The sequence below is a fragment of the Etheostoma cragini genome, chromosome 2, assembly GCF_013103735.1.
Source record: "Etheostoma cragini isolate CJK2018 chromosome 2, CSU_Ecrag_1.0, whole genome shotgun sequence".
Classification (NCBI taxonomy): domain Eukaryota; kingdom Metazoa; phylum Chordata; class Actinopteri; order Perciformes; family Percidae; genus Etheostoma; species Etheostoma cragini.
Window position 1 is genome coordinate 19283745 of NC_048408.1, and position 17323 is coordinate 19301067.

Below are 17323 nucleotides of genomic sequence, written 5' to 3' on the forward strand. Positions count from 1 at the left end.
GTAAAGCTGAAGCTGAAACTGTGGTGATGACACAGTACCCTGACATATTCCCTTCTCACCCCAGAGTACTGTTGAGCCTTGCTGAGCAGCCGTTTAACCCAGATTACCCCATACTCTGATCTCCGGATAGATATTCAGCTCAGCTACTCCTCCGCTTAAACCCCTCTTCTTCCACTCCTTTTTTTCCTTGCCCTTTGGGACCTCTTATCGGTTGGCAGAAACATTTTCACCGTTTCAGAGCTGACGAAATGTGATAGCGCAGGTTGGAGAGAGGGCGGAAGGGAGAAAGGGCAGAGACAAGTGAAACTAAAATTTATTATTAATAATTCATTGACAGCTTTCTGTGACCCTTTCAAATAGACACAATAGATTTTCAGCAGAATCTCGTCCTTAGTGTCTCAAACCAATCCACAGATAAGTGCATGTTTTTTTACTCTTTGGCAGCTTTTTAAAAGCTCCTTTCTGATATTTATCACTGTTGATGTATTGGTTGACCTCTTGGGTGCTGCAGTCATTGACAGAAATATTGAAGAAGTGTCAAACAAGACCCAAGTGTCACCTTGTCTCTATCAAGACTAAAAATGTCCTGAAAACATACAACAATCAACCACACCCGCTGTCTTTAGGTGTGGCAGATGGCCTGAATATACAGGTATATGCTGTTCTATGAAATTGTGGACATTGAAAGTTAGAGGGTTAAAGTGCTTTGATTGTAGAAAACACCTGATTCAGATATTTGCAGTGCAGCTTTAATTCAGGAATATAGTTTTTTTATAGCTGTCAGAAAAGAATTAAAGTCAAAGATTGTTTTTCTGACTCCCCATTTACGCCGATGTTCCAAAAGTATACAATCGTAATTGAACAGACAAGAAAAACATTTTCTCCACTGTGAGCAGCTTCAATAGACCGTAAAACCGAATAGCAACATGACATGTTGTATTTGAGTGATTGCCAACCTGTGTGATCAGAAGTCTCTCGAGGGGCCGCTGTGATGTAAAAGGCAAGGGTCACGTGACAGACAGCTGATGGCATATGTAGTCCTTTAAGACTCTCACATGTACAATCACTATTGCTGTCTTATAACATGATCATCACACAGTTCAAGGATCTCTGTCTGTCTGTCTGTCGCCTCAGCGCTTTACTGCTATGCTACTAATCTTTTCACCACCTTTATTCTTGTCATTTTCATGTTAAACCTCTTACAATGGAATAAGCAACTGGTAGCAAAACTGCTGGTTGCTGTTTTAGCTTTTGTTTTGTTTTTTCTTTATTGACAAACCTGCAAATACATACTACTACGTGTGCTGTTGTGCTAAATATTGTAATGATTTTGTGCTGTTAGTACCTTGCACCTTGCTTTCAGTTTGTCCCAATCTGCGAAAACCTATCATGTAATTTAGTCAGCACCTGGCACAAGCCTTCATGCATATCCTGCAAGTGAGGCAGAGCTCAGATTTATCTGAGGTCATCAAGCTCAGAAAATAAATTATAATGCTGGGATGCAGATTCAAGATTTCATAGTTTCTCAGCTGCACCTGCCTATTACTCATACAATTAAAATTAATGCAAAAATGGGGTTTCCATACAGTGTGTCAACGCTAAACATACAGTTGATATCTAGGCAACACTATTCTAACCAAATCCCCCTTTTGCATTTATGTGTTGTATATGAACACTCTTTTACAAGTATTCAATGCTTGATATCACTGTACTGTACTGTATAAAATAGCTGTAATTATTTATGATTACACACAAGGGGAAAAATCTATTCCTGATATTTCTTGGAACACAATTTTTGTTTTAAAGTTGTTGTGCTGTGTCTTTACAGATGTCATATCCGAGTGATTGACACATTTGGGACGGAACCAGCTTACAATCACGAGGAGTATGCAACGGTGCACGGCTACCGGACCAACTGGGGCTACTGGAACCTCAACGCCAGGCAGTACATGACAATGTTCCGTAAGAACAAAACCTCACAACATCTTCTGTAAAACACTACACACACTGTCAGTATACTAATGGTTGTTTTACAGAATAGTACAGAATAATATTGATTTGTACATCACATTATAAATAGGATTTGCAAACATTTTTTTACTCTCATATTGCATCTTTAAACGTGTAAAAAACAAGCAGTTGTATTTTATAATTTCAAAACTCTGAGCTGTCACACACACAGACAGATCTGTCACCAGTTTTGACAGTGTTTTCACTTTCCTTGACAGGTCTGGCTGCTTGTTCACATTAATTTGGAGTTATATGTCTAATGCAGCTATTTTCAGCAACACTACAGCTTCAAGCCGTGTCTGTTCTTCATCACGTTTGCTTTTCTTTTTCTGTTTAATGCTACATAATATGTGTGATCTGCTGTTTTCAAAGCCCTTGTTGTTGTCTGTCTCCTCACCCTTCCTGACTAAAAACATTGACTATTTAACTCTCTTCTCCTCTCATATTTATTACTCAACAATGCTGTAGAGAACCACGGTTCACTCTGTCCTAAGCTAGTTAACTGATTCAGGAGAAAGAGCAGCAGGAGAAATAATGTATTATTTTTATCAAATATATTAATAGGTACACTGCAGGGGAAATAAATTGGGAAGGACTGTGAGGATGCGGTAAAAAGTTGTAAAATCATGAATTTAGTTTGTTTTGATCATGTTCAGTTAATGTCAGTACTGGGGAAACCATTTTAGTTTACCTTAGTGTTGCAAAAAGCATCTCAGCCTTACATCACCAACAGCAGCTGTCTTCACTAAGGATGTAGTTCTCTTTACTGTCTTTGCTTACTGTTTCTTTGTAACAATGAAACTTTTTTCTTCTCTAGCTGTATTGTTTTTTCTCTCTTTACTACTTATCCTGCCTTACTTTACTACTCTCTCTCTCTCTCTCTCTCACTTACACAAACACGCACGCACGCACACACACACACACACACATACATTCACACACAAATTCAGCTCACACACCAGACAACTCATTCATGGGCTTCGTTTCGGAGGAGCTGAATGAGACGGAGAAGAGAAGCATCCAGCAGAACAAGGTCAACAACATGGCTGTAGTGTACGGTAAAGAGGCCAGCATGTGGAAGGTACATACAACAAATCTCTGTTCACTGTTTAACCCATGTACGAAGTTAATGGATTTTCTAGAGAGCGACAAAGTATATAGTCTATATACACACACACAATACACATACAAAACATTTCATAAACACACACATACATGGAACTGTTTCAGTTTAATTCAAAAACATGAGTTTTGCTCAGCGTTGATACTTGCACACACAGACACACAATACTTCCCACATATACGGCAGTGTAGAAAGAAAAATCCAATGACAGCATTTTTCGCACCCCCGCTGTTTACACTATTATAGCTCATCTTCATGTGGCTCTATATACACAAGTATACCGCTCTAATTTACAGGCAATTTGCTTCTCAAAAGCTGCCTGCATGTTCCTCTGCATATTGTAGAGCAACACAGTTGTGCCTCCATTGTTAAAATTATTGTAAAGCTGTTGTTTGTTGGCAGTACTTTTCACTGTGTGTCTGTACAATTCTCTGGATTTCTTTATGGTTTTGGCTTGTGAAATGAGCACAGACACGAGATGGAGGGGTTATAAATGTGCAATAACCTAATTTACAAAAGCCTGGTAAAAAGGCTGGAAATGTAGAGTAATGTGTATTTTTTAACCCCATTGTTCTTTTTGTCTGATTTTATTTCCCTATTTCTCTGTCTCTTTTCTTCTTTCTTTCTTTTGTGGTGAATCCAACTGGATGCACATAAGCTTCAGGTAAGAGCCTGTTACTTTTCTCAGGACATCTCACACCCTACACATGTGCAAAAAAAGCATGCAGCATAAATTACTCAGAGCCGTTAATAAGTCAAGAAATAGACACATGCACTTATATAAACAAACATATTGTTTCACTGGCTCCAGAGTCTTTCCAAGTAGCTCCCACCTTATTTATAGCTGTTATTTCATAATGTTCTGCTTTGTCTGTGAAAAATTAAAGGTTTGCTTTTGTTTACTTCTGTCTGAAATAAAGGTCCCTTTCTAAATTACATAAATGTTGTGTGGTCAATGTGCCACCATTTTCTTTATGCACAGCTTATATGACATCAAGAACAGAAAGCATGACAGGCGTCCCAACAGTAAGGATTTAATGCTCAGAAAATATCCTTCCCTTTTAACATTGTACACATACGACATGCTGTGCAAATTGGACTCCACGTGTTAATTTTCTTAAACATTTCAACAAATTAAGTGAGGGATAAAAACCAGCACAGCAGAACATTGTTATTATCAGTCCTGATCCGAGAGAGAGAGAGAGAGAGAATTAATTAATGTTGTCTGTTGCACTTAGCGCTTGAGCTAATCTCCTAATTGGCTGATAAAATCCTCACAGAGGAAGCTATTGATCACTACAGCCTCCATTTACGGCTGCAGGGGGCCACACCACAGCACAGGGATACAGTGAGCTGCTCAACAGCAGAGAGCAAGTCAATACTCTGGCTCAGAGTTAAGCCCCAGTCACATGTTTCAGTTTTGGTTGTTAACTGATGCAGGTTGGTGGTTGATTGGTTGTCCCAATCATCATAATTAACCATGCCATTGTCAGTGTGACTTTCTGTCTCTCTCCTCTTACAAAGTTTAATTACTTATTCTTTGTAGGAAAATAAGATAAATCCCTGCTATAAGTAAGTTGAAGTAATATCCTTTTGTAACCCTTGGTCCTCAATAACACACTAACCTGTCTTTTTCCCTTCCTATCCCAGCAGGGTAAAGAAGGTTTCCTGCAGATTCTCCACAGGTACATGGAGGTCCACGGGACAGTGTACTATGAGACCCAGAGACCTCCGGAGGTCCCGGCCTTCGTAAAGAACCACGGCCTGCTGCCCCAGCATGAGCTGCAGCAACTGCTACGCAAGGCCAAGGCAAGACAGTGAAGAAAATCTTAGCTACATACTGTACATGTACATCCTGTTGCATTTCCACAGCTGGTGAATCTTCTGAATGCGTCTCAGTTTCAAGTCTTTTACAGTACACTCACATTTATCCATAAACAGATTTTGGTATACACACAACACATTGCAATACTGATTTAAAAAAACATGTTGACGCTAATAATTACCGTATTTACAAAATAACATTCCTGAATGTTTTCTAGCTCTTCATTGGCTTTGGTTTCCCCTACGAAGGCCCTGCCCCTTTGGAAGCAATAGCCAATGGCTGCATTTTCCTGCAGCCCAAGTTCCAACCTCCTCACAGCTCACTCAATCATGAGTTTTTCAGAGGCAAGCCCACTTCTAGAGAGGTAAGCTCATTATGTTACTTACTCCCCCACTATTAGTCACTGATGAGAACATTTTGGCCTCTGCGGTTTTTACTACCAGCCAAGTTGCTACGTAACTTCATTTTTCAGGAGTTGTTTCAAAAGAACTTGCTCAAACTGTAGATGCAGACAGCACATGTTAGTGCTTGATAAGAGGCTGGAACAACACAATCTATGTTGCTATTAATGTGCACACTACTTTGGAGCATGTCCTGCAGTACCTTCTTCCAGCCCAGCACAGTGCAGTCTTTATAGACCTGATAAGAACATTGTCTATATGCTATGAATTGTAAATATGCTAGATCTGCTCTAAATGTCTCAAACCAGACATGTAAAATATATATTGGATATAAATTTAATACAATCAAATACCCCAAATAAAAATACTTTATATTTAATGACAACATCATCATTACTGTAGGGAAAGATTACAAATAAGCAAGATGATGTAACTCCCCACAATTACCCTTTAAGACATTTAGTTTAGATACATGGAGCTTTTAGTGTATGTCCTCCATGTCTGTGTCTTCTGTAGGTGTCCTCCCAGCACCCATATGCAGAGCAGTACATCAGCAGACCTCATGTCATGACGGTGGACTACAACAACTCCCTGGAGTTTGACTCTGCCATCAGGGAAATCATGAGGACCAAGGTACTCTTACCCACTGTGCACTGTAGTGAAAGAAATCGTGACCTGTACATTTTATACTGGTACTTTCCATTCTCTCGGATGCAGCTAAGTTGTCAGGCAATGACTTAAAATTGATATTGAAAAGCCTTTTCTATCCATTCAGCTTGTCCTTCAGTCAATATGGTCGTCTGCATCATAAATGTGAAAAGGTGTCACCCTTGTTGATTTGAATATGAATACTAGCTGGTATCTTATCAATCAAATCCCTGATGAGAATCTGTTTGGCATGATATAAGAAGACAAACTATCAAAAAAGAGCACAATTTTGCAACGTCATTTTTATTTTATTTTACTCCGTAAGGTTAGATTTCTAAATGCCCTTGTTCTGTTTTCTAGTGTTTGTGTGTTTTGTTTACCCTTGCCATCAGGGAGCTATGATAGCTATAATAAATTTAAAGTTAAGTACTGGAAGTTGAGAAAGCGTTTTTTTATACTTTCTCAAACAGCACAGTAGCTTTGCCACAGTGGCACTTTCCAAAGTGACTTTGCCAGTATGTAGGTAGCAGTCTGATATTGCAGAGTGCTGAACTTTTCCACGCAGGAAATGTGGGCTGACATAAAATACGAGGATGGAGGAACTGCCAAGAGTGGTAGAGAGGGTAATTAAGGAGTCAGCCAGGGAGATAAAATCTTTCTTGACAGAACAACAAAGGGGGAGAAAATGGGAAAACAATAAAAAGAGAGATGAACATACAGACAGACAAATAGAAGGATTGAGAAGGAGTTTTAGATTGACTAAACGTCTGCATGGTCTCAACAGCTATCTGTTCTCATTAAATTGGAAGACTTTAGAGTGCAAAATGTTCCAACCAGGCACACAGTAGAAACCTTTTAAATCTCAAACTAAGTATGTTTACAAATGTTAAAATGTCAGTTGCATCAAGTGCATGAAATTGACACTTTGAATGAGAGATTACTGTAAGCAGTAGATCACTATTCTGCACATGGCTTTAATTTTCTAGAGAAAGCATGGTCTCAGGCAGTGCGCGCAGACGTGGATACTGCTAAAATACGTGTTTTGTGCAATTACAAACACAAGACTTAAACAAGATACGTTTAACGCAACTTGACTCTCCTGAAGGTTTTTCATATGGTTGGAAGTTGTTTTCAGATCTGACAAAGGGATTTTTGTAGCTAAGGAAATCATGTGACTGTGTCCATATTTTTAAGCCGTCTATCTAATTCCATTTAGTACTTCATAGAAGAATCTGCAGTAACGCTCCAAGACCAGCAAAGTATTGCTTTTAACTGCATTAAGGGCACTGAGGGATCATGTGAAGTACGAAGACAGCTGTCTGCATGATCCATTTAACATTCTGTAATAGTTTGTGCCTTTTGCAGATTAGAAGGGGTGTGTGTGTGTGTGTGTGTGTGTGTGTGTGTGTGTGTGTGTGTGTGTGTGTGTGTGTGTGTGTGTGTGTGTGTGTGTGTGTGTGTGTGTGTGTGTGTGTGTGTGTGTGTGTGTGTGTGTGTGTGTGTGTGCGTGCGCGCGCTCTCATCTCTGCATCTTGTCTGTGCTGTCAGACAAGCTACAGTTCAGCAGCCCTGGCTGACTGCTCTGTCTCTGTCTGCACTGTCAGACCACTGAGAGAACTGATAGACCCCCTCACCCTTCACTGGAGGCACAATGCCCCAGCGCACACACACACACACAGTCAGATCATATTCTTCTCCTTGTATTTATCACACCACACAACCACAATTGCAGAGACACGCATCATCAGGCACGCAAATTAGGACCCAAGGTCTCATAGTACGTGTCCACTGTCAGCGTCATTTCCATGCTTTCCATTCACTTCTATGGCAACAGGCATGCAATGCATTCTGGTAGCGTTGTAGGGACTTTGGAAAAGCGGGGCGTCAAGATGCCCGCTCCTTATTTGCATTTGTGCAAGTGAGGAGCGAGCAGCTTGACTTGCCTCCTTTCAATAGCTCACGAAAATCTTTTAAACTGACCGTCAGTCTGAAATGCATTCAGATTCAGCATCTGCATAGCCTCTTCCTGCCATAAAATGTTTTTAGAAACACATTTCCGGGGGACCGCCTATTCGTAAAATAAGATCGTATTCCAAACGAGCCACCATGTTGGTCTGTTTTAGAACCCGGGAGTAGAGATCACCATAGGATGCATGTTTCCAATCAGGTGCAGCCATCAGGGTTGTAAGAGGGCGTAGCCTGTTTTCTTTCCTTGTCAATGATCAGTGAAGAGAAACTGATAACTGCTATTTGCAAGTCCACTAGCGTGCAATGCTGGGAGCTAGGGCGATCCCTTCCTAAATGGACACGTACCAATACCCTCATATTCTACCAGGCGCATCTGTGCTGCGTTCCAGGTACGCCGCGGTTTTGTTCTGTCCTTCGTTACACCATACCACACCTGGAGGGTCTCAGAAGCGGAGCGTCTTGCCCAACTGGCAAATTTAGTTGTTCCTGTATGTACTTGAAAGAACCATCCCGTGTTCATTAAGCTGGTATCTACCTTCCAATCCAAGCACTCCTGCAATTAAACTCCATGCCTTTTCTTTTCTGTCATTGTCCTGATGTCGTTGCTGTTTTTCCTTGATCAATCTCTTGTCATCCATGGTGTTGTAGAGGAGACATAAACAATATTGGGGGGTGTCTTTTGGTAAATTGACTGGATGCTCACGCTCTTCCACTTCGACATGAAAATAGACCTGTTACGTAACTTTACTGTGTGGAGAACCGCTTCCCGCAGGCTTCTGGAATGGAATATCAAGCATTGACTTGAATGGCCACAAGGGGTCGCGTCACCTTTCGGAATGCAGCACAGACATGCCTGATGGAAAATAGGGATCACCCTCACATTACAGCCATTGACTTCAAGACACGCACTCAAACACAGTGTGTGTGTGTGTGTGTGTGTGTGTGTGTGTGTGTGTGTGTGTGTGTGTTTGTGTGTGTGTGTGTGTGTCTATTTTGTGACATGTGTGCATGCAGAGGCTCATGTTCGGTCATGCAGGACAAAGCAATCTCTGGCAGGCTGACACGTCCTCAGGTTCCAATAAATCCTTTCTTTATCTTGCGTCTTTCTTTCTTTCTCATCCTTGGTTTTGTTGTTCCCTTTCCTTACTATGTTCCTCTTTTCTGTCCTTGAGTCTTTCCCCTTCATTCCTTTTATCTGTTGTTTGCAGTGAAAGACCTTTGCTCAATCTTTGGCTAAATAATGTTTTATTATTCCATGCTGTATAAACGTTTGGTAGTTAAACCTTTTTTTTTGTTGAGGAATCCGCAATTTCTTTGGTTTGTGATACGTTTCTGTGGCTTGCACAGTTGCTGTTAAATTCTTCTAAAGCCCGCTTCTTTAAATGAGAACAGGCTGTAAGTCACCTTGCCTGGTTAAGTAAAGAGAAGTGACAGAAAGAAAAGTAGGAGGCACTCTGTTACAGTAGATTGTTGGAGCATGTGTGTCCCTCTAGAGCAAGTGTTTACTTTCTGCTCCAGCTTACAAAGTAGATTAACATAAGGCTTTGATCAGATTTGCAGTGTGCGTAACTTTTTTAAATTGCATCATCCCTGCATACTTGCTTCTAAGTGATTTTCACTTGGAATTGGCCAAGTCTGATTTCACACATGGTTGTACATCCGACTGCTTTGATTTTAGATTGGAAATGCAATTTAGTGAGTCTTGTATAATTTACAAAGGCAGGTCTTTTGCGTTAGTGCACTAAGACTAGCCACTTCAGTCTCTGTTGCTAGCCTTTAAACACAGAAAAAAGTCTTCCATTTGTTGCCCTTTTGTAACATCTTCTTATAAGTCAATCGTGGAGCTTTAATTGACAATTTTAAAGAGTGTGGCAGATTTCCCACAATATAAAGCAGTTTTTACATCAGCTAATTCAATTTGTATTAACGCAAGCACTGAAGGTTGGAACAGTTTTACATTCATCAAGTTTTGTGTCAGACATTTTTCTCAACTCATCTCTAATTAGTCCAATCAAAAGTGGGCTTTAGTTATTAAACCGGCAAATCACAACAGGGGATGATCTATTGGTATGCAAATAAAGTCTAATGAGTTTCTGAGCAGTGACATACTGTGATTAGGCCCCGCAGAAATCTGACAATAGAAACATTTATCTGCTAAAATGACCAAGGGGAAGAGACATCTATTGCAATTAGTGTGAACTATGAAATGACGGCATCAAGAAGTACTTTTTGATACGTGCAAAATATGGAAATAATAATGGGGTGTGGACAGTGTTTGTGTGCTCCTGTGTTTCATTTACAGGTTGAGCCATATCTGCCTTATGAATACACCTGTGAGGGGATGCTGGAGAGAGTGCATGCCTACATACAGCATCAGGTGAGGTCCAGTCCACGTCAAGACACATGTACCCAGACCACTGAACAAAACACACACACATGCAGAGATACTCTCTATTATTTTTTTCTCTCTTTCTCTCGCCTCTCATCTCTTCTCTCTCTCTCTCATTTTCTTGCTCGCTCATCTCTCTCTCTCTCTCTCTCTCTCTCTCTCTTTTCAATTTGAATTTTTTTCATTCATGTTTTATTAGCATGACAAAAAATACATCCGTGCTGCCAAAGCATAATAATGAACAAGCGTACGTATAAACATACAGTACATATAAAGAACAACGGCTAAAACATCTGATATAATAATACAAGTAAACAGGATACTTGATATACTTGATATAATTGTCAATACTAAGCAAATTATGTGTATGTCCCTCAAAGGGTACATTGAAACAATAAAAAAAATAACAATAATGTAAAAAACTCTGTATTTATTTAGCCTTGTATTGTGGCAGGAAAAGACAGCTGCTAGCCATGCCATGCTTTTATCTTCCCTTAATAAATAATCTTTAAAAGGAATCTTTTTGTCCTCAGTGTAGGTATTGAAGCCTGGGATATGTTTTTGGAATTTTTGGAAATTTTTGGATCTTAAGTCTTCATATTTGGGACATGTACCTAGGAAATGTAATTCTATTCCCATATCACGGTGGCAATGTGTACAGACAGATTCCTCTCTTGGTGTCCACATTTTAAAATGTCAACCACTTTCAATTTCCAGCTCATGGTCACTGACTCTGTATTTTGTTAAGATTAGTAAATAGTATTTCTTTTGGATTTTTTGTTTTGAGATATTCAGCCAATTGGATATCTCTGTTCAGGGATTGATAGCAGAAAAGCTTGTATTTGATTGAAGACTGAGGATTGTGTCCGGGGCGGCTCTGAGGCTCTGTCTCTCTCTCTCTACCTGTCTGTCTACTACGGACTGCGTTTAGCTCTGTGTACCTCCAAGCCAGCTGGTCCAGGGTTGGACATCTGAACACTGCTGGTTGCTCAGGAAAGCTTTGTATGCAGTGGGATTTTTATCAGCTTGATTTAAATGCTGCCAAAATTGAATTGACCTTTTTTGGATTTGAATTTTCAGAGGGAATATATCGAGTTCTGCTCTACGTTCATTGTTCGGGGGGGTTTGGGCAAACTTTTAGAATGATTTAAAAAAATTCCAATTGTAATTTTTCAGTGGGAGTTTTATCCCAGATTTTAAATTCTGGTTTCATAATTGGGCCCCAAACTTTGCTTCTGTAAGGCATTATAAGTGTAATCAGAGAATTATGGATTTTTAGCCAAATTTTTGCAGGGAAATTAGTTTTTCCAAATTTGCATTTGATTGCATACATAGCTCTCCAAGCTTCATTACACAGTGTGTTTATGGCCAGGTTGAAACTCCCTAATACACTAATTTCAACCCATAAGTAATTATATGAACCTTGGTGTTGCCCAGAGGGAAGTTATTATCCCTGAGATCTGGCTCTCCTCTGAAATGCCATAAAACTGGTCTTTTTCAGATTTACTGTCAGTCCAGACATGCTCTGTTGTAAATCCTCTTCTCTTGGTGACAACACAACTAGATCATCAGCACAGAGCAGGAACTTGATGTTGGTATCATGGAGTGTGAGAGCTGGGGTTGCAGATTGTTCTAACATCGCTGCTAGTTCATTGATGTATTAAACAATGTCTCACTCCATGCCCTTGTTTAAAGAATTCTGTTCTTTTGGAGCCAATTTTTACTGCACATTTATTTTCCATGTACAGTGATTTAATAGTGTTATAAACGTTACCCCCTATACCGCTTTTAGTAATTTTGTTTTTAAAAAGCCAATTGTGCCATATTGAGTCAAATTGTGAAGATTTCACAAAAGGCTGCATGGCAAGCGGGAGGGTGATGGGTGAAGAAAAGCAGGTTGCTTATGACCCTACAGTTTCCTTTCATAGTAAAATCTGCAATGATCCGCTCAGGTGAGTCCTGGAGGGCATTTGTTTTAAAGGACTTATTATCTTTAAGGGAAGTCTCATGGTCAGGATATTGGATCTTGCATCTGTTAGTGTCCGGTGGCAAAATCGGCAGATCTGAATCTTCTAACGTTAGATGGCTGATAGCAGAGTCGTCCTCCATCGTCGCATCAATTCATTCAGACCGACGGTAGTTTTTTTTCCCTGTAATTAACCTTACCGGTTGATGGTGCCGGTTGAACCTTGTAACGTTGATTAATCTTCGTGTTTGGAGGATGTGTTTTGTTCTTGTTTGTTATCGGTCATAACGTTAACGTTACATGTAACGTCATTACAAGCTAGCAAACGTTAGCTTTTCGTTGGTGCTCTCAGTTGACTTGCGCTCATATTTTAGGAAATAATGGACAGATTTTACGGTCTTGGTCTCGTGTCAGGAGTTCAATTGAACATTTCACTGTGAAAGCACAGTAAATGCAGTTAGAAAGTGTCTCAAGAGCTCATCACTTTGTTGCCAAACAGTTTGGTAACCATGGCAACAGAAATGTATCTCTCTCTCTCTCTCTTTCTTTCCTTTAATCTTTTTACCAGCTTTCGAGCTCGCAACTATGCTCAATAATTCATAAGTGTGTGAATTCTACACCCAGAATATTGTGTCTGTCTACTTCTACACCCTAGCGTGTGTGTGGGTGTGTGGGTGTTTGTGTGTGTGTGTGTGTGCGTGCGCGCTCCACGTATGTATACTTGTGATTAATCTGCATGCTAACTCTCATTACAAACCACATATCTGCCTTCCGGCACTACAGCAGAAGGTCTCCTGACACTAATGAGGAGGGATAAGTAAGATAAGCATGATGATGATTGAGGACAGGGATGAAAGATTTTTTTAATAATCCCACAGTAGATGTCAGACAAACTGCAGAGGTGTCTCTCAACAACCCTTCATCTATTCCTGACTGGCAGCCTGTTTGGTTACGGAAACCACTACTACAGCATTTCTACTGCTGAAAGAGAAACAGGAGAAAGTGTAATACTATGTTAACAGATTTAACATAGAGACCAGTGATTACAGTTGGTCAACCTTCTTTTAGTGTTTATTTCACTTAAATACTGCACTAAAGGAGCACTGACATGCTGACGGAGCTTAGGCTGGCTAAATTAGCAACTTCTTTTAGTTTCCCTCACAATTTCTTGGATGTTTTTATATTTGTTTATTCACTTCTTTGTAAAGCACTACAGTTCAACTCTTTTAAGTGCCCTTTTGTTCAAAGGTGCTATATAAATCAACAATATTGGTATTACAGTAGTATTTGTACCATTAGTATAGTTCCTTCTGTGTCTCCCCCTCCTTTGTTTCCAGTCAGCAGCACCGCCCCTGTTTAGGTAGCAGCAGCACAGAGTGAGAGGGACGTTGCCGCTCTTGTAAACTTGCACTTCCTGCTATATTAATAGATTGTCGTTGATCTTTTTTTTTTAATTGCCGCCACAACTTGTCGTGTGACCCTGGTAACCACAGAATCCAAACTAAGTTAAAAAAAAGCAGATGTAGTATCGCTGTTATTTGAGCTTTTCTTAGCGTACACCTACACCCCAACAGTTAACAAACATTAATTACCAAATGTTGTGTTGGAGTAACATCAGCTACGACCTTTGAACATCGGGTCTGGGCCAATAAACACTTATTTGCAATAAAGACAATAAACAATAAATCTTTTAGCTTATCTTGCTATATTAATTTTATGTTATGTCCTCAATTTTAAGATACAACCTGCTCTATTTTGAAGGAATTAGAGTACAATAGGTGGGCGGCAGCCTCCTGCAGGATATAAAACAGGCTATCAATATTTAATATAGCCAGCAGCTGCTGTGGTGGTGGTGGAGGTGGAAGAGCCCTCTATCCGCCCATAGACAACGACATCACAAAGCAGTACATCTACAGTGTTGCCCTAATGCAAAACCACAATTTAAAATTTAGCTGTAACTAATGGTGTTTCAGAAGTCTGAGTTAGTCGTCTAAAGTGAATATCCTCCAAAATGTGTCTTTTTAGTACCAATTCCCCCTTTTTGGTTCCCTGCTGAACCATGGCAGAGCGAAGATCCCCACTTGATTTGACAAACTCAGACTGCTGCAGCCTCATATTAGCTTCAAATAAAAATTGCGTCACAATTTAAAATTTGTGACGCATTTTTGCACAGAAGGATGACATGGACGTGATTAGTGGATTTGTTTCACTTTAAAATAATTCACATTCAGAAGTGATCTTTTAAGAGCCAATACAACCAAAGAAAACTGATTACAGCGAGAATAAACATATGGGCATGTGAGTATTGTTTAAGGACAGACTTTAAAACTGTGAAATTGTCCTTTTAATATGCTTTTGACTGAGCTGCCTCACTATTCTGCCTGTTAACATAATAAAAGACAGACTCTTACTGTAGGGATTCCTCCAACAGTCTACCACAATAATACGATGCACTAACTAATATTACCATGTCTTTCACCTGCAGGACTTCTGTGCCATTGAGCCTCCCTTCATGCCAGCTAACATCTCCAGACAGGGGTCTGCTGGTGGCAGCAGGATTACAGGTCCTCTGTTTGTGCCCCTGCCAAATTCCACAGCCTTTGGCTGGGCGTCCAATGTGACGGCTCCCCCTGCCTGGCCTCCTCTCAGCTCCCTTCGGGTGCTCGTATCTCAAGAGGGCCAGTCCTGTGTGGAGGCATGCCATTCCGATGGTTTGGTCTGTGAGCCCGCTCACTTCCGCTTCATCAACAACAAGGAGGCCCTGCGCAGGTAAGTTATCCACCTGGGTTACATGTGGCCCACCTGGCTGAAAGTTGTACACATACACACCTGCTATTTGCCAACCCAATGTTTATAGAAATTGAGACAATTGACACAAAGTTATAGAATCTAATCAAACCATCTATTTTTTGCACTGCCCGGACGGATAACTTCTCTTATTTTAGTTGACACTGAGAACGCCGGGAAGTTATTTAGTTTACTGTACCAGGTCCAGGCAGTTGAACCAGAAACGTAGGTTTATGCCTTTTCTGGATCTCCGAGACAGAAAGCCTGCTGATGTTTGAGTCTCTCCTCCAAACATTCCCCCCCGCCCCCCCCCCAATTCTTTGCTCCTTTCATCCTCCAAGTATCTTTTGTGTTTACTTCTTTTCCACCCGTCTCGGTTTACATTGCCACTCTCCTTTTGCTTCTGTTCTTTTACTCCTACTCTCTCACACTGACACCTCACGTCTGCCTTGTAGTTTCTTCCAACTTGTCACTTCTTAATTAAATTTTGTCATTCTCTTTTTAAATTGACATCTGTAGTGTGATGAAATCTCTCTCTTTTCCGGTCTCTACTTTTTATTTATTTTGAGGTTATGCCAATTCCACTTTCTTTTTACTCAAATAAAAAATAACTCTTTTTCTAAGTTAGCCTTTCAAGAACACTTCTCTGTTGTTATACCCTGTGAAATGTTATTTTAGGCTGCATACAGCCTTTACATAAAGCTGCTCCTCTGTTTCACCCCTCAGGTTGGAGGTGCAGTGCGAGGTGGTAGACTCTGAGATAAACCACATCCTTCCGGCCTTCTCGGTGGTGCGGCGGGAGTGCGGTCTCCAGCGGGAACCCCTCCTCTTCAGCTGTGCAGGATACTCTCCCAAATACAGACGTCTCTGCCCTTGCAGGGACTTCCGCCACGGCCAGGTGGCGCTGTGCAGAGACTGTCTATAATGATGGGACAGGTAAAAGACGAACACAAAACAATTAAAGACAGATTGGCGGTGGGGGTGGGTTACATGGATACTGGAAGGCCCCCACAGGTTAGAACTGTATAGAGCTGTGACAAACAATAATGGTGCAGAGAGGTAGCTTCCCCAAAAAAAGTAAATGTAGAAACATGAGGAACAGGCATGGATTTGATGAAAGTAGGCCCAAATAGCTGCCAGGATGTAAGTGGAGACTTTGGTTGACTGAAGTTGTTATAAAAGCTGTTATACTGTAACTTGCTGGAGATTTTTAACATAAAAAGCAGTAGACTTTATTGACCAGAGCTCCAATTATACCAGGTGTCATTATAACCCGGGTAAAAGGCTGGCTTACCACTCACCAGGCCAACAAATCTTCACCTCTGATTAAAGGATGATAGTTTCTACAAGAGGTTGAACAGTCATATAATACACAACATTTCATTTTTGGAACTGCTTCTCACCAAAAATAAGGTGTTTAAGTTGGAAAATATCACTTGAGGAAGGCGTGTGACTGCAGAGAAACTCCGAATTGGGACTATAGTGTCATTCCATGACAGAGTCTTCAAATATCTTGGCTTGGAGAAGGCAACCTCGGGTCAATATCCAATCTCCTCTCTGCGCTTGGACAAAGGATGATGGACAACCAGGTTATCTCCCTCGCTTTTACTCCCGTCCTCCAATGATGGACAGAGTAATTTATCAGACTGAACCCCTAGTCTGAGCCAGCATCGGTCAATGCAATCATGACTTGTCACAAAAAGAAAGGAGGAGGACAGAGGAGAAAAATAAAGGGTTTAAGAATATTTTTCAATAAATAAGCCTTTGGAGCTCTCAAGTGGATTTTTAAAGAGTCCTCCAGGCTTCATGGTGGGAAAAAAAATCATAAAATAAAATAAAAATTCAGAACGGATCAAGGTGTTTTTTTTATGGTGTGTCAGTTCTTCACTCGGTTCTTTCCCATATTTTTTTAGGTTGGCATGTTTCTGCTCTTCTTGCTCCTACACCCATGAACTACAATCATCCCACCATTCCCATTCATCTGCGTTTCCATCAATCCGACTGAAGGGAGAAAGCTTTGATTTTTTTTTCACATGGAGGCAACAACCAGCACAGGCCAAATTTTAGATGAACAGCCAGTATTTTGCTGATAGGCAAAAATGTACATTTACTTTACGTTTTTAATACTCTTTAGGCTGTCCAGAGGCCTTCTGGGAAATAGGAAATCACTTGTATCGCTAAAAAAGGAAGTTTAGAGAAACTTTCA

At 40.5% G+C, this 17323-nt stretch overlaps 1 protein-coding gene across 1 annotated transcript in view; it reads left to right on the plus strand.

Moving 5' to 3' along the window:
• Positions 1-16966, plus strand: part of LOC117951692 (alpha-1,6-mannosylglycoprotein 6-beta-N-acetylglucosaminyltransferase B-like) — a 117102-nt gene extending 100136 nt beyond the window's left edge. The window contains exons 9-17 of the mRNA XM_034883522.1: positions 1829-1962; positions 2961-3091; positions 3792-3797; positions 4784-4942; positions 5176-5322; positions 5876-5992; positions 10278-10352; positions 14816-15099; positions 15844-16966. Of these exons, the coding sequence (XP_034739413.1) occupies positions 1829-1962; positions 2961-3091; positions 3792-3797; positions 4784-4942; positions 5176-5322; positions 5876-5992; positions 10278-10352; positions 14816-15099; positions 15844-16042 (1252 nt within the window). The 3' untranslated portion in view covers positions 16043-16966. The remainder of the gene's footprint in view (positions 1-1828; positions 1963-2960; positions 3092-3791; positions 3798-4783; positions 4943-5175; positions 5323-5875; positions 5993-10277; positions 10353-14815; positions 15100-15843) is intronic.
• The last annotated feature ends 357 nt before the right edge of the window (positions 16967-17323 follow it).